Raw genomic sequence first — 19575 nt, forward strand, 5'->3', positions numbered from 1 at the left:
GGGGGGGGGAGATGGGGTGATAATTTTTGTTCAAATATCCTGAAGTCACAATGTAAAATCAACTCACTGTTGCAGAAAACAATGTGTGTATAACAATTATACTGGTCAAATATCAGTGTACATATCACCATTCCAGTGTAATATCCACTCATCAAAGACTGTTTCACAGGAAATTACAGGAATTTTTTTTTTTGTTTTTTGTTGGAAATAATCAACTTTTACAAACAGAAACTTGAGAGCACTGTTAGCCATGAAAGTCACTAATGACAAATATAAATGCATTGTTGGAGAAATATGGAGTTGGTAAGGGCTACTACCTTTACAATCTGATACCACTCTTAAAACATGATTATGTAGGTCTACGCTGGATTGAAAATTGAGAAGTGACACAAGAAAGGCGTAAAGATACCATGGGGATGATAGAAGAAAAAAAATGACACCCCACATGGAGATAAGATGGTTTAACCCCTTCTGTGCTGGGCACTTTGTACAGCATATACAACTCTATGAGGTTTTCAGTGCCAATCAGCACTTGAGGCACACAAGAGTCTGAGTTAAGTTGAGTTGAGTTTATTTTATTTTACCATGGGTCATACTCACTTCAGCCAATGGCTATTCTTCTGTGAGTCTGTATTGTTACAAAATCATACAGCTACAAAATACAGCATTTTATACATAATATAGCAAGCCAAAAAAAAAAAAAGCAAAACAAACAAACAGAATAGGTAAACATGATAGTGTCAGCTTGATGCCAAACTTGGCTAGCAGGAATAAGGCTTCCTGTCTGATGGATTGAGCAGGCATTTCAAAGACAATTGAAGATTTCTAGACAATTTCTAGACAGTTTCAGAAGTGAATAATCATATCTGATATTGCCCCCCCCCCAAAAAAAAAAGGAGAAAAAAAAGACAGGAAATCAGATCTTTTTTGTTTTATTGCTCTCACTAAAGTTGAACTTTTGCTTTAAATATGTTTATGATTTTATTACTTAATGTTTTTCAAAGCGGTTAAGAAAACATACTTTGCCAGACTGTGAAACAGCACATAAAACTTTAATCAATAAGAAAGTGAGTTGGCAATGTCTGCCACAGACTAAAATGAGTATGAAGCTGAACAAATCATAACATTACTTCATAAAAAAAGAAGAGAATGATTACAAACTCATATACACAGGAATATAAATAAACACATTTGAATGACATCTATCATAATTTGCAAGAAACAGATGAACAGACAGAGAGACAGACAAACAGATGGAGAAACAGACAAACAAAAACAATGAGTTTTGTAGAGGAATGGCACAAGGACTGATGGGGAAAAGTCTAAGAATGGGTGGATATGGAGGAGGGTGAAAAAGCAGGTGAGATGAAACAGAATGAGGAGTTTCACAAAAGCCAAGTCACAATCAAGTCCTTTGCGATTAGCAACATTGAGAGAGAAGAGGAAACTTTGAGAGAAGTGAGGAAATATGGAAGAGCTAGGAGCAGACACAGAGACAGAGGAAGATGATAAAAGAGTTGAGAGGTAACTCAGTATGTTATCGTGATGCATAACATGTGGAAATACAAGATAGGAAGGTGGACAAACAGAGAGAGATGGAGAAAGAATGAGGGAGAGATAGAAAAGTTAGGGGATAACTCAGAATGTGACCAGGAGGCATGACATGAGAAGGTAAAAGACAGGAAGGTGGAAAAACAGAAAGAGATAGAGAAAGAAGGAGGAACAGATAGAAGAATTGGGAGATAACTAGGAGGCATAACATGTGACAGTACAAGACAAGAAGACGAAGAAAGAGAGTGAGAAAAATAACAGACAGAGATTTAAAGCTGCAAGGGGGGGGGGGGAGGGGGTTAAGGGTGCAGTGAGAATGCTTGAGGCTGAATGAAGGAGACAAAATCTGCTCTAAAGAACAGTACATGATATTCGAGTGTTACCACTTTGAGGGAGTGATGGAATGAAACCAAAAGTTGATAATTAAAGAAGAAAAAGAAGAAGAATCGAGATTGAAGGCCATTCCCATGTTGCCAAACTCTGAAATCCATACTTTCAGGTGATGTCTCAGCCTCCAACACATCATGGTTTGGATTAGCAATATCCACAAGCAACTTTTAGCCTCGACAAAAGAAAATGATGATGATGATGACGATGATGACGATGATGATGATGATGATGATGATAAAGACAATGATGATATTCAAAAGAATGATTCATGACAAGATCCATCGAAAATGATACACTAAACTGCACTTGAGTAGAAAAAAAAAAAAAAAATGGATAATACATGAAAAACGCAATGGTGTTTGAGATGAAAACATCCACAAGATGACTTCATTTTTCCCACATCTCCAATTGCACCACATAAAAAGAAACCAAGGAGGACAGCACATGACCAAACATGCTCCAAAAGATTTGTGCACGGAATCGCAGGCATCTCTTCCTCTTAACCCATTAGCGAGGAAAGAGCGGTGAGACAACTTTCATAAAGACATCAACTGGCAAACTTGACTATCACTTGATTCTGACACAGCCGCAGACGATGAGAACACCATGAATGGCTTCTTCTTAGGCATTTTTTTTTTTTTTTTTAAAGAAACAAAAGTGGTACTCTTCAAAAGCGCATTCAAATGAAGCTCAGACAAGCAGTGACTGACTCAAGGCACAAAGTACTAAAACCGAGGGATCGCAAGTACATGTAGATGTCGACATTTTACCATGGGGGGGGGGGGGGGCTTAAGGACTCATTTCATGTGATTGGCTCATGCACTCAAGGCAGTGATGAAGTCAGAATTACTTCAAATGAGGTAATTTCTTATGATGTAACATCTATCTCAACATTCAGAAATCATAATGCTTCTACTCGAGACATGAATAATAAGATATGGAACCACAGTATTCAGTTATCATACTAAAATTTTTTTCTTTTACAAAATCAATTGTTCACTGTTTTATTGACAAAGTTTACAACTTGATTATGTTCAAGCTTCTTACTCCTGCTTTTTTTGTTTGTTCTGGTTTTGTTTTAGTTTTGCCAAAAAAGTCACACCTTGATAAATGTTATTGTAGCTGTGACAGCCATACAGCTAATTGCGATCCCCCGAGTTCTGTGTGATTGCATGAAATCAGGACTGAGCCTTAATGCTTGAAGTGAAAATGTAAAAATTGAAAATGCGATATGACGCTTTTTGAAAAGGAAAGAAAGTTTAAAAATATCACACAAAAATTGAAACAAGAGTTGTGACTAAGATGCAATCATCTGAAAGAAAAAGAATAATTCAAGAGGTCTCTTTCTACAAAAATGACTAGTAGAATGGATTTTGAAGGAATAAGGATGGGTAAAAAAAAAAAGAGAAGAGGAAAAACTCTCGCAGAGGATGAAATTTTGCTTTTAAACAACTTGCAGGAAGCCTTTTGACCCAAAATATCAAAATATATTTTAAGCCATAATGCAGGGCAAATTCTGCATTAAACACTAAATTTTCTGCAAAAAAATCCACTCACACCAAATGCAGTTAAGAGGGAGGGGGATGAAACTGATGCCCCCCCCCCCTTCCAAATTTGGTTGGTCCTGGAACCATGCTGCCCCTTCCCACAATGCAACATTGCATGGATACTCAACAGTCAGACAGAAATCACAGACATGAGGAGGACAGAAAGGGCAAACAGATTTAACGAGGGGGGGGGGGGAGGGGGAGGGGCTGGGGCTGGAGAGGTGATGTGCCATCCCAACAATCCTTCAATATCAACTCAAGATGTGGAGAAGCAGACATAGGGTCTGGAGGGGAATGGGGGATGGAGGGGGGATGGATGGAGAAGAGCATGGGGTGCGGTTTCCATGCCAACGACAATAAAATGACAGACAAAGAGTATCTGAACTGTGACTCATTTCTCTCTTCTTGTTGTTGTTGTTGGTAAGTGAAGCTTACTCTTCTTATTGTTGTTGTTTCTATCCTTGCTTTGATCACGCTAAATCAATTAGGCTCTGCTTGAGTCACACACGATGTTCTCTAACATTTTGGATGCCATCCAACAACTGGCGGATCAAATATGTAGCGAGACAAATGAGCCATGAGATCATTTGCTCACTGAAGCAAGGAAAGTACCATGATGGAATCATAGATGAAGGTGTGTTTTTGGCGTGTGTGTTTTAAGAGAGATAAATTTGCAGGAATCTGTGACAAAACGTCACTGTTGCTATTAATAGTCAACACTGATATTTGCAATTGTGGGAATGCTATGGCACAGTGGTTTCTAATGACAAAATGTGAGCAATATGATGATATGCTGGATGACTAGCAGAAAATGCTTTAAGGTTAAGGGTTTTTTTTTTTCATGAAAAGGTGGTGCAAAACTTCAGACCATATCTTAGGGAAATCATTTTGACACAGTGGCAATGTTTTCGGCAATCAAACATTGGTACGCAGGTGAGTGAAAGGTCAAAGTTCAGAAGCACTCCAAAACAGGACCATGACATCCACCAAGATCTAACCTGATTTATTTTGAGGTGTGCCTGTTTGGAGGGGGTGTGGGTCACAGGACAGAGGTCACAGGTCGAAGGTCAAAGGGTACACAACAGAGGGCAAGAAGATTGCGAGGCAAGGTATAGGCAGGTAAATAGGGAGAGAATAAAAAATACAACAGGAAAGTTAGTTACAAATCAAAAGGTCAATATCTACATACAATGCGTAAGAAAAATAAAATTGCTGCTATATTCAGAAAGGGGGAATGCAAATACGGTCTCCTTAAAATTGCAAACAAGGGAAATGTTACTCCTTGGAAACATTTCGTTTTTTGTGTTTTGTTTTTAGAAATGGTTGTGTTTTATTTGAGTAGCATGATCAAGGGAAGGCAATTTTGTTGAATCCAACAGTAATGCATTGCAAAGCATTTCTGATCTATAAGGAAATAAAAAGCAGTAGACACAGAACACCATAAATCTAACCATATTAATGTTCTACAATGACTAGGTCACACTTCTTTCCATAAAATGTGGCAGATCCTTACAGAAATAACATGACGACACAAACGGCTCTGTGTACCCAGTATCCTCTGAGAGCACATTTGTGAAAATAATGTTCTCTCTTTGAGGATCCTTGCTACACGGTATGGAACAAGAGATTCTACAAACACTCTTTAGATAGAGAAGAAAGAGGTGTCAATACTGTGATGCTGCCCAACTCATGCTACCAGTCACGTTACGTCTTGGAAATATCAGTTGAAATGCAATCTTTCACTTGCGTTTGAATTTAATGCCATAAAGAAGTAAGCAAACAACAGCCATAAAAGCGAGAAATGAAGAGAAAGGCACAGCAAGATTTAAAGGATAGAACTAATATATTGATTTACTCCACATTATTCATCTAAATATATCGCACTTAACTACTTTAGGTGCATGGACAGCTATGCAACCTTTAATTGTGCTTTTATGGTATATAGTGTGTTCTGAGTTTGTCAATAGTTGTGCATCAAGGACAGATATAATAATTATCATCTAGTCTGTCTGCATCATTTGATTCTCCAAACAATTGCTACAATCATAGACGATCGCTGTTAGAAATTGCAGTCCGTCATGCTATTAACATTCACGGCACACGTTTCACTGCCGACAGTCACATGACCACTCTCTACGCTCAACACATGCATGATGAGAAACAAGAGGCACAGGATCGGTGGGGGGGGGGGGGGGGGTGGGGAGGGAATCCTGCAGTCGATCCGCAAAACTTTCCAGGTGAACACATGAGTGGCCATCTGATATCTTTCTCCCCGGGAGATAAGTGCTATCAATTGCAAAACTCTGCATGGGGGGCTTCTAAAATGCTCATTGAATATCTTTACTGAAAACACTCAAATAACAAGTAATGGTGGTGGACAAATGAAAATAGTCAATCACTGACTATAATTTGAAAAGACTTGGATCCTCTACTTTCAAGGTGAAAATTGCCAATGGCATTGCAGAGAAACTAGGATTTTTAATGCATACCTTTATTATTTAATGCAGGGCAATCACATGGCTCAAGCTGTGGGTTGATTTATATCTAGAAGCGGATTGCCACAGTTTTGATGGCATGTGTTGTTACTAATCCCCTTCATGATTTGAGAATGGAGCAGTTTGCCATGATTGATGTAGCACTCTTAAAACTAGTAATGATGGCTCTTTGTCTGATAGATGCTGAACCCTGTCTGTACCAGGGACTTTGGACAGTGTGTACAATGCTATGAAATTGTCTGTGCCAAATGGCATCCATAGCATACAAAGAGTTAATCTAACAAAGTTTACTGAGAATACCCTCACACGTTCTCTAGCAGATTTTATTGAAATCAAGAAATCTGGGTTCATTCCATCTAATAATTCTTGTCTTCAGTCAGTGAATCCTAAATCTTGCAACAGAATGCACCTGTTGCCTCTTTGGTGATGAGATTCCCTGTGGAGTTTGCACATGGCACATCCATTTCCAGTCAGGAATGGGTTAAAGAGAATCTACTTTGGAATCTGTCTGAAATAGCATTCGTTTGAAATGATAACCTCCACAGATCCTCCATCCAAGGAACACACATGATGAGTTTAGACATGCTGAAAGGAAAGGCGAGAAAGCCTCACTTCACAGAAGAGTTGTAAGGTGATACGGAATGAACGCCCACTTAGAGTGTTATCATGAGTAGATATCAACATCTTTTTTGTTTAGACCAACAACACATCACGTTAAGAAGTCAGCACAGCGTTAACACAGTGTCACTTTTACAACATACTTTTTTCTCACATTTCTGCTTTCATGATTGTGTTCATCACTTACTCCTTTAAATGCACTCACTTAGTATAATGTGGACTCATGCAACTTGCACACTTTCAGTTATTTCACATTTCTCCACTTTTCAGCATCAGCAAAGTTATACCAAACTCTGACAAACAGATTGCCACTTCATCCCTTACTTCCCTCACACACACACAGACATTCCGACATATTGGGATGCGAATCTCGTATCAACTGACCCATCCCGTGGTGCCCTATTCATGTGGCATATTTACACAGACTTCGCAGTAGTTTCTCTGTCTACTGTACTGCCTGAAACCATGCTGTACGCCTGAATTAATCCTTTGTTAAGTGCACAAGCCATATATCCCTTTCTCTATCGCTCTGAAGGGCAGGATTACAAAGGGGAAAAACCTGTAAATAAAGATTCATCACATGATATTTTCTGACTTCAAAATAAGCCAGGCACTGGAAGAAGAAAAATAAATAAAGTACATGCTGCTACTACCTGTTTAATTCTTTTGGAATTTCAAGGGTAAATAGAAACCCTTTGTGAGGTAGGTCCTATATACCACCTGTCTATGATCCCTTTTAGCTCTTTATTTGAAGATAAGAGGTTCTTCCACTAGCCACTCTTTCTTGAAGTACAGTTTATATCCTTTCATCTTATTACTTTGTCAGTCTATGCCCTGACAATCTGCATTATATCCTAAATGTCTCTCCCCCCCCCCCTCCATCGCTCCCTCTCAAAAGACATCAGTACTGACAAGTTATCATATCTCATATGGCTGTGCCAGACATCCATCTGAACAGATCATGTCAAATTTTGAAATTCTTGCAGTGGTGGCCAATAGATTACATAACAAATGTTAGATATTACATAGAGACAATTCAACTTGGTTGAGAGATGACGACTTTGTCTATTCTAATTCTGTTAGCAGGATAAACTTCACATTTCAACTTGGAAAACTGGGTTTGAATAGAACAATAAAATGTGAACAACAAAAATAACAAATGAAGGATGAATAACCATGGTAACCAACTCACAGTAAATTTGTCTACTGATTCCTAGATACCTGGAATATGTATACTATGTACACACATACACATACACACACATTACATATGTTCCTGTATACCAACCAGTCCTCACATTTGTGAGAAAGAATATTTGTGGGGCACCAAATGCATAGTCCCTAATCTAATCAGCGCCCGTGCTTCCTATATATAAAACTCGGCATGTAGACGGAGATAAACATTTCATCTACACAATCACACTGAGAAAAATATGCTCCCTGTTTTCAACTGGGTTCTAATGCATTGCTATCATAACCTTGTATGCTGCAGCACACATTGTTCTGTAACATTTTTATATTTATCAGAGGGGTGGGGGAGGGGGGCAAATTTACAGAATGAGTTTAGGATGTGCATGCCGTGGAGGGAGAAATACATACCTCTCACGGCAGGATAGCACCAAAATAAAAAAAAAAAAAAAAAACAGAATGATTTAAAGTATCATGGACAAAGATATCAGACATATTTCTGGCAATGTGCCTCCGTCTGCCTCGGTTCATTACGCCAATCAATAAACCTTCAGGATACGCACTAAACACAACACTCAGATTGGTACAAAAATATGACTCCGTCTCCGAAAGTCTGGAATCGTGGAATTGGAATCTAATACATAACTGCTCTATCTCTCTCCTTCTCTCCAAGTTTATCTGTCTCTTTGTCTGTTTTCAAAGAATGTATACCTCCCTCTTTGGAATATTTTCATCTTTGTATCTCTATCTCTCCATCCATCCTCTCTCTTTCAATCTCTATCTATCTATCTATCTATCTATCCATTGGTCTATCTACCTATCTATCTATCTACCTATCTATCTATGTATCGGTCGGTCTGTCTGTCTCTTTATCTATCTATCTATCTATCTATCTACCTATCTACCTATCTATGTATCGGTCGGTCTGTCTGTCTTAATCTATCTATCTATCTATCTATCTATCTACCTATCTATCGATCTATCTATCTATCTATGTATTGGTCGGTCTGTCTGTCTCTTTATCTATCTATCTATCTATCTATCTACCTATCTATCTATCTATCTATCTATGTATCGGTCGGTCTGTCTGTCTCTTTATCTATCTATCTATCTATCTATCTATCTACCTATCTACCTATCTATCTATCTATGTATCGGTCGATCTGTCTGTCTCTTTCCATTTCTCAACCACTTCATCTGTCTCGTCAGAGCTGATTGCTATTGTAGACGGCAAGAGCTCTCCGGTATGCTTGTGAGCAATGTGCCCCCCAACTTGCTTGTGAGGAGGGGGAAAAAGGGCAGGATGGGACTTCCTATACAGCAAACATCCCGGCTTGCTTTGTATTCCGACTCCTACGGCTCTTCATTTCCTTTCTACCACTGCTTCTGCCAACTCTGTTTCTCGCTCTCGAATGAATTAAATGTTGGCACTGAGAATGTAGGTTCTTTTTTTATCCCTTTTTTTTTTCTTTTTGAAACTATGTGAACACCCCGGAGGCAACTGCTTCATGCTTTGATAAAAACAAAAAATGATTGAAATAGCATACTGTCAAGCACATAACAGAGCAGAGATGGCATGCATGATGGATTCCCTTCACAATATATATACTCCCTGAAACAACATGCTTGTAATAGCAGTAGATGAGGGCACAATAGTTCCTTTCAAGGGGGAAATAGGGGGCACCATAGAAGCTCGGCTTTGGTGGAGATCGCTCCGAGGAAAGTAGAAATAGGAAATGAAACTTTTTTTTAATGCCTCAGATGTTTTTAACCCTAGTTTTAAACAAAAAGACCAAGTAAAATTATGAAAAATACTTGGTAAGCGAGGGGATTTGAAGAAGACCTCACAACATCTTGGGGCCAGCGTCAAATCCTGATTTCACAGCGCCGGTTTTGATGGCATCCCGGCTTGACGTGTGTTTGAGCAGGGAAAGGGGTGAAATTGGCGATAGCAGTTCCTCAAATTTGAGCTACCGGGAGTCGGTGTTGACACACTCTTCACTTCATCCCGTCTCCTCCCCGGCCATTGTTTGCACATCTCAACGACCAACCCCACCAACCACCACCGCCATCATCATCATCAACACCATCATCATCAGACTAGGCAGGTGGAGGTAGGTCTCTGCAGAGCAGGAGGGAGGTTCTCAGAGCTCTCAAAACCATGACCAGAATACTGCAGCATCTTTGATGGCTCTCTTCTATCTCTCTCTCTCTCTTTACAATCCATGTTTCTTTCTCTCACCCTTTCTTTATTTCTACTGAACCATTTTCCCCCTAAAATCTCCTTTCTTTCTCTTGCTCATTCTTTATCTCTTCATCTCTCTACTTCCTTTTTCTATCTCTCCAATAATCTATCTCCCTCTCTTATTTCTCTCTTTCTGTCTCTATATCTCTCCCTCTCACTCTTTTCTCTCTCTCACTGTCTTTCTTTCTATCTTTCTCATCATCTTTCTGTCTCTCATTCTTTACCTTCTCTCTTACTGCCTTTCATTCTATCTATCTTTCTTTTCTCTTTCTATCTCTCTCCATGTATGTCTCGGTCTATTGACAGGACATCAGTACTCTCCAGGAGTAGAAATCCATCTCGGGCTGCTCCAGTCCACCGAACCGTTCGTCCCAAATGCGAGTCTCTGCGACAGTGCTCCGTGAACTGCGGCATTACTACAGCTTGTGTTAGAGGGGGTAAGGGTGAGGCATGTGTCGTTAAAACTCATGCAGCGTGAGGCGAGGGTTGGGGATGGGTAGCGGTGTAAACTAAGCAGTGCTCTTTACACATGGCTGTTAACTATAATAAAGGAGGGCTTTGGAATTATGCACAGAGATGTAAATTTTTTGGACATTTCTTGTACACCTGTATAAACCAAAACAAAAGAGGATATCATCGATGATCTATCTTGAACATTTTTGACCCAACAAGAGAGACCTAACATTGCTATCATGAGCTTGGAGGTCGAGGAGATAACTAGGGGCATATCAAATGTCTCTTTTCTTTTTTCAAACCAATGCACCTATTTCTGTATCTGTTCAGCTTCTATAGTTTGGGATGTGCCCTTTCATTGACTTGTGTCTGGCACAAGCATTAAGATTCCAAAGTATGTGAGGGCTGACCCTGACACATGTGCTGGCTGCACTTGGGGACATACATTCTTTGGCACTGCGTATGTGTAGCGACTGCGACAGAGACACAGGAAAACAAGTAAACCTATCGTTTTGAAGCACATTCCATTAGGAGCATTGAGGATACCAGCTGCACCCCTCCCCCCCCCCCCTTCTCATAGTCTTGGAGAGTATATCAACTTGAAATATAAAGACATCAGTGTTCTCAGATGTTGCAAATACATTCTGAGGAAAACTCAACTGCAAGCAATGCAATGTCAAGTCTACATCTCTATCAGCGTTAATGGATAAGCTGCAATCCTGCAAATGGATGCATTGTTAGTTATGGGGGATGTAAAACTTGTGTTAAACATCACAACCAAACAAAACGGATCAAATCAAAGGGAGGGAAGAAGAGCACGTTAGATTCTGACACCTACAATCGATGGTTGCATAGAACGTGACAGTAAACACAAGGTCTCGCATTCCGTAAAGTTCATACAAAATAAACTGAAATACCAAAGGAAAATCTGTAAGCCTCAAAATGTCATGAGGATTCAGCATGATGATTTAGTAAAGAAAAAAAACAGATCTTAAAAAAGGGCAACTGATCATAATAAACCAAAACAAAACAAAGAACTCAAGACGTGTTAATGATTGTGATATGTGCATTATGGGTCAAACCTGAAGTGGTTTGTTGTTCCTTTGGTGCAGTAGTTGGATTTCCTGAGAGAAGCAAAAAGGACAGAAGCAACATTGAGAGCAACTTTTTTTTTTTTTTTTTTTTTTTTTAATAGCAACATGTGGCAGCAAGTTGACTTTCATTTTAAGATGATGCAATCCTCTGGGTGGAAATAATGTGCAAGTGCATTGCTTTCTTCTACATAAGCGTGAGCATAGGGACGTTTTGTTGGATGCAACATAATGTGTGTGGCAACCCATGCCTCCTGTTGCCCTGCAGCAACATATAGTGCACGGGATGTGGCTAGGTGAGAAAGGGTTAGACAAGTTATGTGCTTTATTCACTGTGCTATTCGTGTTTTTTTTTTTTTTTTTTGAGAAACACCCTCACAAGTTACATACAACTCCATCCACAACTTCATATCATATGTGTAGTACATGTTGTACTTGGAACATACAGACATCGAGAAATGTGCACCATCATCAAACTCCCCAAGGGGGGAAGATTTAAATGTGGGGAGAAAAAGAAAGCTAGAAATTAAAGCAAAACCCCCAACTGAACACTGAATGGACCATTTAGGCTACATGTTTAGGGGTACTTAAAATATACACAGTACCTGTATATAATAAGCACTCGGTATGCTACATTATGCATAACATGATAAAATTATGCCACAAATGACTCATCCAGCTCTATAGTGCAGTTCAGTGGAGACCATAGCGCATCAACACAAAAAATTTGGGTTTGATTGAATGATCAAAGGGAATCATGACAGGCCGCCATATTGCCCGTTCCATCCTATTTCTACACCGGAACCAAGGTCCAATCAATATTCAGTAAAAATTGAAAGCTAACAATCCACACTGGTGCACTTCCAATTTCTGAATTCAGCAACCCGTGAAACTTTCATTGGGTAGGCTTTTACAGTGCACAAGCATGGAATATTGTCATTAATACACAATCAGTGAGATCACCCCATCATGAGCATTCTTCAAAACGTGTGAAATGACACGAAAGCCATGTAATTGTCCATCCTAGTGACTGTTTGAATTTTTTTTTTCCCTGAATAAGCTAGTTATCTTTACAAATTCGCTGTAATGGAAAGAAATTGATTTCTATGGACACTAGGCATGCCTGCCACCTAGATGCTGCCTATGAAATGTGACAAGTTGTCAGTGCATCAAATAAATTTTGTCACTGGGGTGACAAGACCGTGTATCTCAAATTATGGTGAAAATCACCTTTTTTTTTTTGGTTATTTTCAGATGATCAGTTAAGTGATGTCCTGTCCAAATCTTATTGTCAAAGGAAAGGTGATCCCGTATGCTACAGTGCTTTGGCTGTTATGTCTTTTTGGGGAGAGCTCTCCTGAACACTGGATATTTTTGAGATACAAGGTTTTGTTGCCTCACCAGTATTTTGTATTCTATCAATTGTTCCACCCACGGACAAACTAACAGACCACACCCTCACCCATGAAACATGCAAATTCAATGTGGGGAGGACTCCATTAAAAAATGACCTAACAAATGCCACATTATTCTGCTCTACATAAACTTTACAAAATTGTAAAATGTGTTTTCAAAATATCAGTAGACAGCATGAACTTGGTATATCTAGAGATATACTACGATATCATGATAAAATTTCTTTGGCATTTCAAAATGAATGATTAAATACAACAGATTCAATTACCATTTAAGTAATGGGGAAAATTATGAAATATAGGGTATATAGCTGTAATTTATTTTTCAAATGTCACAAAGAGACAAAATGTCATATTGCTAGTTTTTGTCTCATGTGTATGAAGCTACTTACAACACTAAAATACATGACCTTGACGTTGGGACTTTGATATTGTTGTAGTCGACAATATATCTCATATCGCTAGTTTTTGTCCCCTGTAGATAAAGCTACTTTATACAACGCTAGAATTCATGACCTTGACATTGAAAGAAGGAAACAAAAAACAATGGGTGAATGTGAGTGATTTCATCCTTATGTCTTCTCCCTCCTATATCTTTCACTGTGTAAATGAAGGAGAAATAAAGAGCTCGTGTGTACATGAACTGAATTAATCAGCTAACTAGCCACAATGAAATCAATTTTGAAGCTCATACACATATTTACATGGTCATACACTATGTAGTGTGTCACAATATGTAGTGCATGCTCCACAGTTTGGCCAGTTTCTCACTTTGTATCTACCATACCAGTCTAATTTCCTGGGTTTTTCAGACTGACAAACATGCGTTATTGTGCAACTGAGTTTGTCATCCCCGACTACCGACTAGAATTTTTATGACTTGGTGGAAAGACTGACATCTGATCATACCAGCTTCTACTCGCTTCCATCAGCCTTGACCCTGGTAATATGTCACATGACATAGATATGGAATTCTATCTGACATGGAAATGTAGTCCTGATGCAAAGCTCTGTTTTTCATTCTTATTGATTTGTCCCACATCCAAAATGTGGCGGTAATGTCACATATTTGGAAAAACACGGAAGCAGCTTTCAAGGTCCCAAACATTTCAGATTTTTTTGAAATCTTCATTGATTCGGTTCAGCTCTTTGCATGGTTTATGATCAAAACAACACATCTGGTCATACTGTCCATGATTTAAATGTGTTCTTGTTCTGGTTGGCAGGTCTAATTAGATACTTGGACAATATTGACTGGCCTGAGGGAAAGAGTAGAATATATTGCCCAAACTATATACTGACCACAGTTTATGAGGGACGACTGCAATGTGGTCGTAACGAGGGCAATATAATTCTTGCAGTTCCCCGTTCCACAATGGCAAGCCAGTATTATTGCTACCATTCATTCAATGAGTGGCTTCATCTATATCTCAGAATTTCAAGCAATTCTTCATCGTTAATAAATGCTGATAATCACATTATTCTGAATTGTGTGCATGTCAGCTCATAAGAGATGGTATAAGAGCCTTTCAGCCCACCATGTTTGCAGTGCAACTTTGGATGCAGAACTCATTTCTCCCCCCCCCCAAAAAAAAAAGAAGAAGGTAATATGAGATGGTACTGCCAGCACATAATCTTGTAATCTGTACTCATTGGAGAAAGGGGTTCATGACCAAAACTGGCTTTTGTATGTTTACGGCTAAGACTCCTCATATAAGTGATGATGTGAAACACTAGCCTTGGACGAGGTAATTGCAAGTAACCCTTTGGTTGTTACACATACACATATCTCATATTTTGGTACATTGCCTGGGATTACTAGTCATAATACAGGCACACAACAATGTATAAACAGAAAAATAAGATGAAGTCTCAATGGCCCACAAGCCTGTGATATTCACAGACTCAGCACACTGCTATTACTAAACCATCATTTTCACATGGCACCCTCATAGTTGATTTTTCATTCCTAGGAAGTGACAGGCCACTAATAGAAACTAATACAATATTTCAGTAAGTTCCTAATTTGTGCTGGTACAATCATACATGGACTACCACACACACATTAAACAAAAGAGCCAATTTACATTGTCAACAGCTGTGCCACTTTGCTCAAGATAGTATTCCATTCCTATTCCGTCCATCTCTAAACAGACTCCATATTAGCTGGTTTCTTGTTCCTCTTCGAGTCTAACAAAAAGATAATCCTTACCCATTTAAGCATGACATCTTTTAAACAGAAAATAATCATTATCCACACACAAAACATTTTTGCCACCTGCGAGCAAGTTTTCAAAGCTGCTCGAGGAGCTGAGCAGGGAGCTACTGATAATTACAGAGAGAAAACATCTCATGGCCTTCTGGAATCGGAGCCGGTGGAGGGCGTCGGCCATGCGATCTGTACGAGGAGGAATTTGCTCGATTGGAGCAGACGACAGGTGAGGAGGAAAATAAATTTGATGAGCAATTTCCAGGCCCGTGCAGTCGGAGCAAATATTGTTCCAGTGCAAACACAGCTGACAGCTCTGCCATGTCACGATCATGTTAAGACAGGACACAGTAACACACTCGTTACTGCGATAGCTACCTCAAAATAGACAAGTTTACTATTAAACCACATAGAGTGATTCAATACTCTACGTGGTCTGTGGAGAGTACAACTGAAGCATATGGCACGCCTTGCCATCTCGCTTGAATTCAAGGACGTTGTCTTACGTTTGTTAGAAAAAGCTTGTGGGGTAATCATCATACAGCCTAAAAAAAGATAACAGATAAGGGGATATCATTGAGATGGTGTTATGAATGACAAAATGATTGGTACTGTATCAATCTAAGCTCTTATCTTTATAGAAGATGAAATTGTCCGACACTCGGATTAACCAGGCAGCTTTCTGCATACAGACTATTCCCATGGAGGAAGATTATCTTCATCCTTCTTTGTCCAAAAACAACAACAAACAAACAAACAAAAACCTAACAATCTTGCTTACAGAGAAAAAAGTTCAGATGAAAATGAATATGAGATAGATAGACAGAAATAGGAAATAAAGATTTAAGCCAAAAAGGGAATAAAACTTAGGAGGAAAAGAAATTATGATAGGGGCTTTGAACGCCCAAAAGAGATGGGGTGGGATGCAGCGGAAACTGTGTGATAAATACTTCAAAGACATTGAAATGGAAAGATAATCTAGGGAGAGTCCAAACGAAATGGACAGAAGGGCAACTCAAACAGGTGGCAAGAACCGGAGATCATACAGGATTTCAGTACTCGACAAAAGCTGGACAGAATTAGGTAAATATTTAGCAACACACTACATGGTTTGAAGTATAAAAATCACTCCTTAAATACACACAGCACATCCAATATTTACTAGTTTTCTACCGAGTATGCATTTCTAGCTGATAGTTGTTGCATACATATATATCTTGCAGTATTTAGGGCTAATACTTTATGCATGCTTCTGATAATTCATATTGACAAATTATGCGGTTTAAACTTAAAAATCCCAGTGGATATTCCAGCTGGACTAGATGGACTTTTAGATATAACAGTTGTGCAGTCTATGAAATGTACATGCAGCCAATATATGATCAGAAGTACAACTTGCATATAAATATGTTTTTGATTTTAGGAATCTTGCCCAGATAAAACAAAGCACTGTAAGTGTGTGTATATAAATATGCAGGCATTTCATATATCACATTGCCCGGTGTACATAATCTATACATCAACATAACACGGGACAGGACTAAGTTTGTCTTGTGATAAACCATTCCCTCTACAATTTTCGACCCCCTGCCACACAAAATGGCGGTAAACTGCGAGAGAGACATGACGAGATGTTGATTTAATGTGTTCCAGCGGGCGAACCTCGCTGTACTTCACTTGAGGGCAGCCTAATTGATTTTATTTTCTCTCCTCTCTATTACCACCCTCCTCCCCCCCCCCCCACCCCACCCCTCCCACCCCTTCTACATCTTCTGTCAGTCAGTAGTGTACATGTGTGCTCAAGTTCTTCTGCATCTGATTACATTGGAAGATGAGCTCGGAAAGGTGGTTCCACAACACACTTACGCAGCTCAATATGAGTATTGTATTACAAGGTTGTGCAAATACATGCACACTGTCTCTGGCCACTTACAGTAACAAACAAAGAGAAGAAATCTAACTTGGCTGCACCTATATTGTAAATACATAACTTAATATTTATTTCTTATAAATTCCATTGCTGCAAATGCTTGAATTCATACACCCACGGTGATGGATGAATGTCACAGAGCCAGTAGCATTTACACTGATTTGCATATAAGACTATACAATACTCTTTACTTATGACATAACAAGATGACATTATTTGGGGCATAAATTGTATCATCACTCATTACTATGACCTGTCACTCAATTTGGAGGTCAAGATGGAAATTGAGTTTTCGTACGTTGTATGAAACTCACACAATGGCAGAAATCTATGGAGAAATACTTTTCATGTTTTTACAGAGATGCAAAATTATCACAAAACTGTGTCCTGCCAGCTACCGCCTTACCCCCTCCCCTCCCCCACACCCCCTCCCCTCCCCTCCCATCCCCCCTCCCCCCCCCCCCCCCCCACACCCCAGGCCGAATACTACTGCAGGCAGCTGAGAGTGTCCCAATCTCCTCCATCCAAAACAACCTTGATACTGGATGTTGGTGTAAGTGGAATTTCAATGATTTCAATCATGTGCAATGCAAATGCTTCATCTCCCAGAGCGGTACTTCCCGATCCCAGGTCAGGGGGCTGCGGGGTGAGATGGGGGGAAGGTTTGGGGGTTGGGGAAAGGGAGAGGAAGGGTGTGTGGAAGAGGTTGAGCTCAAGTCTGTCTGGAAGTCATGCTATTTCACAAATGCTAATGATACTTGAAATGCCCATACATCTTGGCTGAGAGAGGCATATAGGAGTACAACATGATGGGTGTGTTCACATCATGTAAAGATCTCAAAATGTCTCAAAGAGACATAATTCAAGAATAACATCTGTAATGTTGTTCTCCATGAAGCCAAACCCAGCATGAATGTCAGCATATTAGTTTTCACAAACCAACAATTTTTTTCAATCAGTAATCAACCTTGAATATTCCTCTTTTTTTTTTCTATCACCAGTAAATAATGCTGCTGCTATATCCGACTTTCAAGAATTGTGTTGTGAAGACAATTGACCACATCGATTTTCTTTGCAGACGTATTCATCTAAACTCTCTCAAAAGAAGCTGCAGAAATGTACTCATCAACTTGGAAATTCAGGAGGTAAATCCACCAGATGGCACATGCAACTGTACATGCTCAAATTGGCTCAGATAATGATTTCTTTCTCAACAGCATCAAAACAAGTCTATGCCACCCATTATCTACGGTAAGTTGTTGACAATGAAACACAGGTGTTAGACTACTTTTCATGTGAGACTCATTGAACTATTCAACAAGCAGGTATAACAATCCTAAAGAAAGGGGATCATAACTAACCACCTAATACTAAGAGGTGGCCCTTACAATACATAGCAATCAAATTGAGCCCTTTTTGAATTTTTGACTTTTTTTGGAGTTTTTTGGCTCATATTAATTGGCAGAGACAGGAAGGTTGGAAGGGCAGAGTGGATGAACATTAAAATGAACAAATGAAAAAATCAATGATAGATAAACAAGAAAATAAATGAGTAAAAACAAGAACCTGCTAAAAACTGGAAAACTAATGACAGGCTTCACATTGTTCTACAATAGGATAGTGATCTTCCCACATGTGGACCCTAAAGAACTTATGTTATTCTTGCATGCTGTTTTTTTGGTGAAAGCATACAGCATGTATGTTAATTGACTATCCTTTAAACATGATATTTCCTCTAAGCCCTAGTATTGCGCTATTTTTCATAACTGCATAAATATTCTTAAAGAAATGCTACAGTCTGGTGCACTCTCCCTTGGCTTTTCAACATGCAAAAATATGTGTATTGTCTTTGACTACAATTTTCACACATGGACACAAAAAAAAAAGGAGAAATTGATGAAATATTCTCTGAAATACATCTCAAAAGCATTCATTCCCTGTGAAAGAAATACCGGAGCTCCAAGCATCTGAAGTCAAGAGGAAAATGTCTAGAAAGTCTTTTAAAAAAATACTGCAAAGCACTATGGACTTCACGAGACAACAATGAACCTTGTCATATCAAAAAATGTAAAGGCAGACTCCAGTGACTTTCAATTGATAATGCAAATGAAATCCCGTTAAAAAAGATTAGTTCGTGTAAGCGAGAAACGGTTGTAATGTTTCATACTTGTATGTAAAAAAAAAATTATTACTCTCAGACTGCAGAACCTGAATGAATTCAACTTATTCACATTTTTGCATTCATCCACACTTTCACTTACATGAAGCCCTCGCATATTTTAAGCTTGAATTGTAAGAAAGAACTGAAGTCATCTGGTGAGTGGGAAAATGCACTAAGTCCTAGATTTTATGCCTGTGTCTGTGCGTCTATGACAACAGTCTCTAACAGTCTCTAACTTGGGATGGCAAACATTGTATTCATTCACAGAAAATAAAACCGCAA

General features: G+C 39.0%; 1 protein-coding gene across 4 annotated transcripts in view; it reads right to left on the reverse strand.

The window, feature by feature from the left end:
* LOC140228662 (calcium/calmodulin-dependent protein kinase type II subunit alpha-like) overlaps window positions 1-19575 on the reverse strand; it is a 199151-nt gene that overhangs the window by 32008 nt on the left and 147568 nt on the right. Inside the window, exon 12 of one of the 4 annotated variants that reach the window (XM_072308919.1) lies at window positions 11570-11611. The exons of the other annotated variants lie outside the window; for them this stretch is intronic. Coding sequence (XP_072165020.1) covers window positions 11570-11611 — 42 coding nt within the window. The remainder of the gene's footprint in view (window positions 1-11569; window positions 11612-19575) is intronic. 4 annotated transcript variants of the gene reach the window in all.

Source organism: Diadema setosum, chromosome 5 (genome assembly GCF_964275005.1).
Source record: "Diadema setosum chromosome 5, eeDiaSeto1, whole genome shotgun sequence".
NCBI lineage: Eukaryota > Metazoa > Echinodermata > Echinoidea > Diadematoida > Diadematidae > Diadema > Diadema setosum.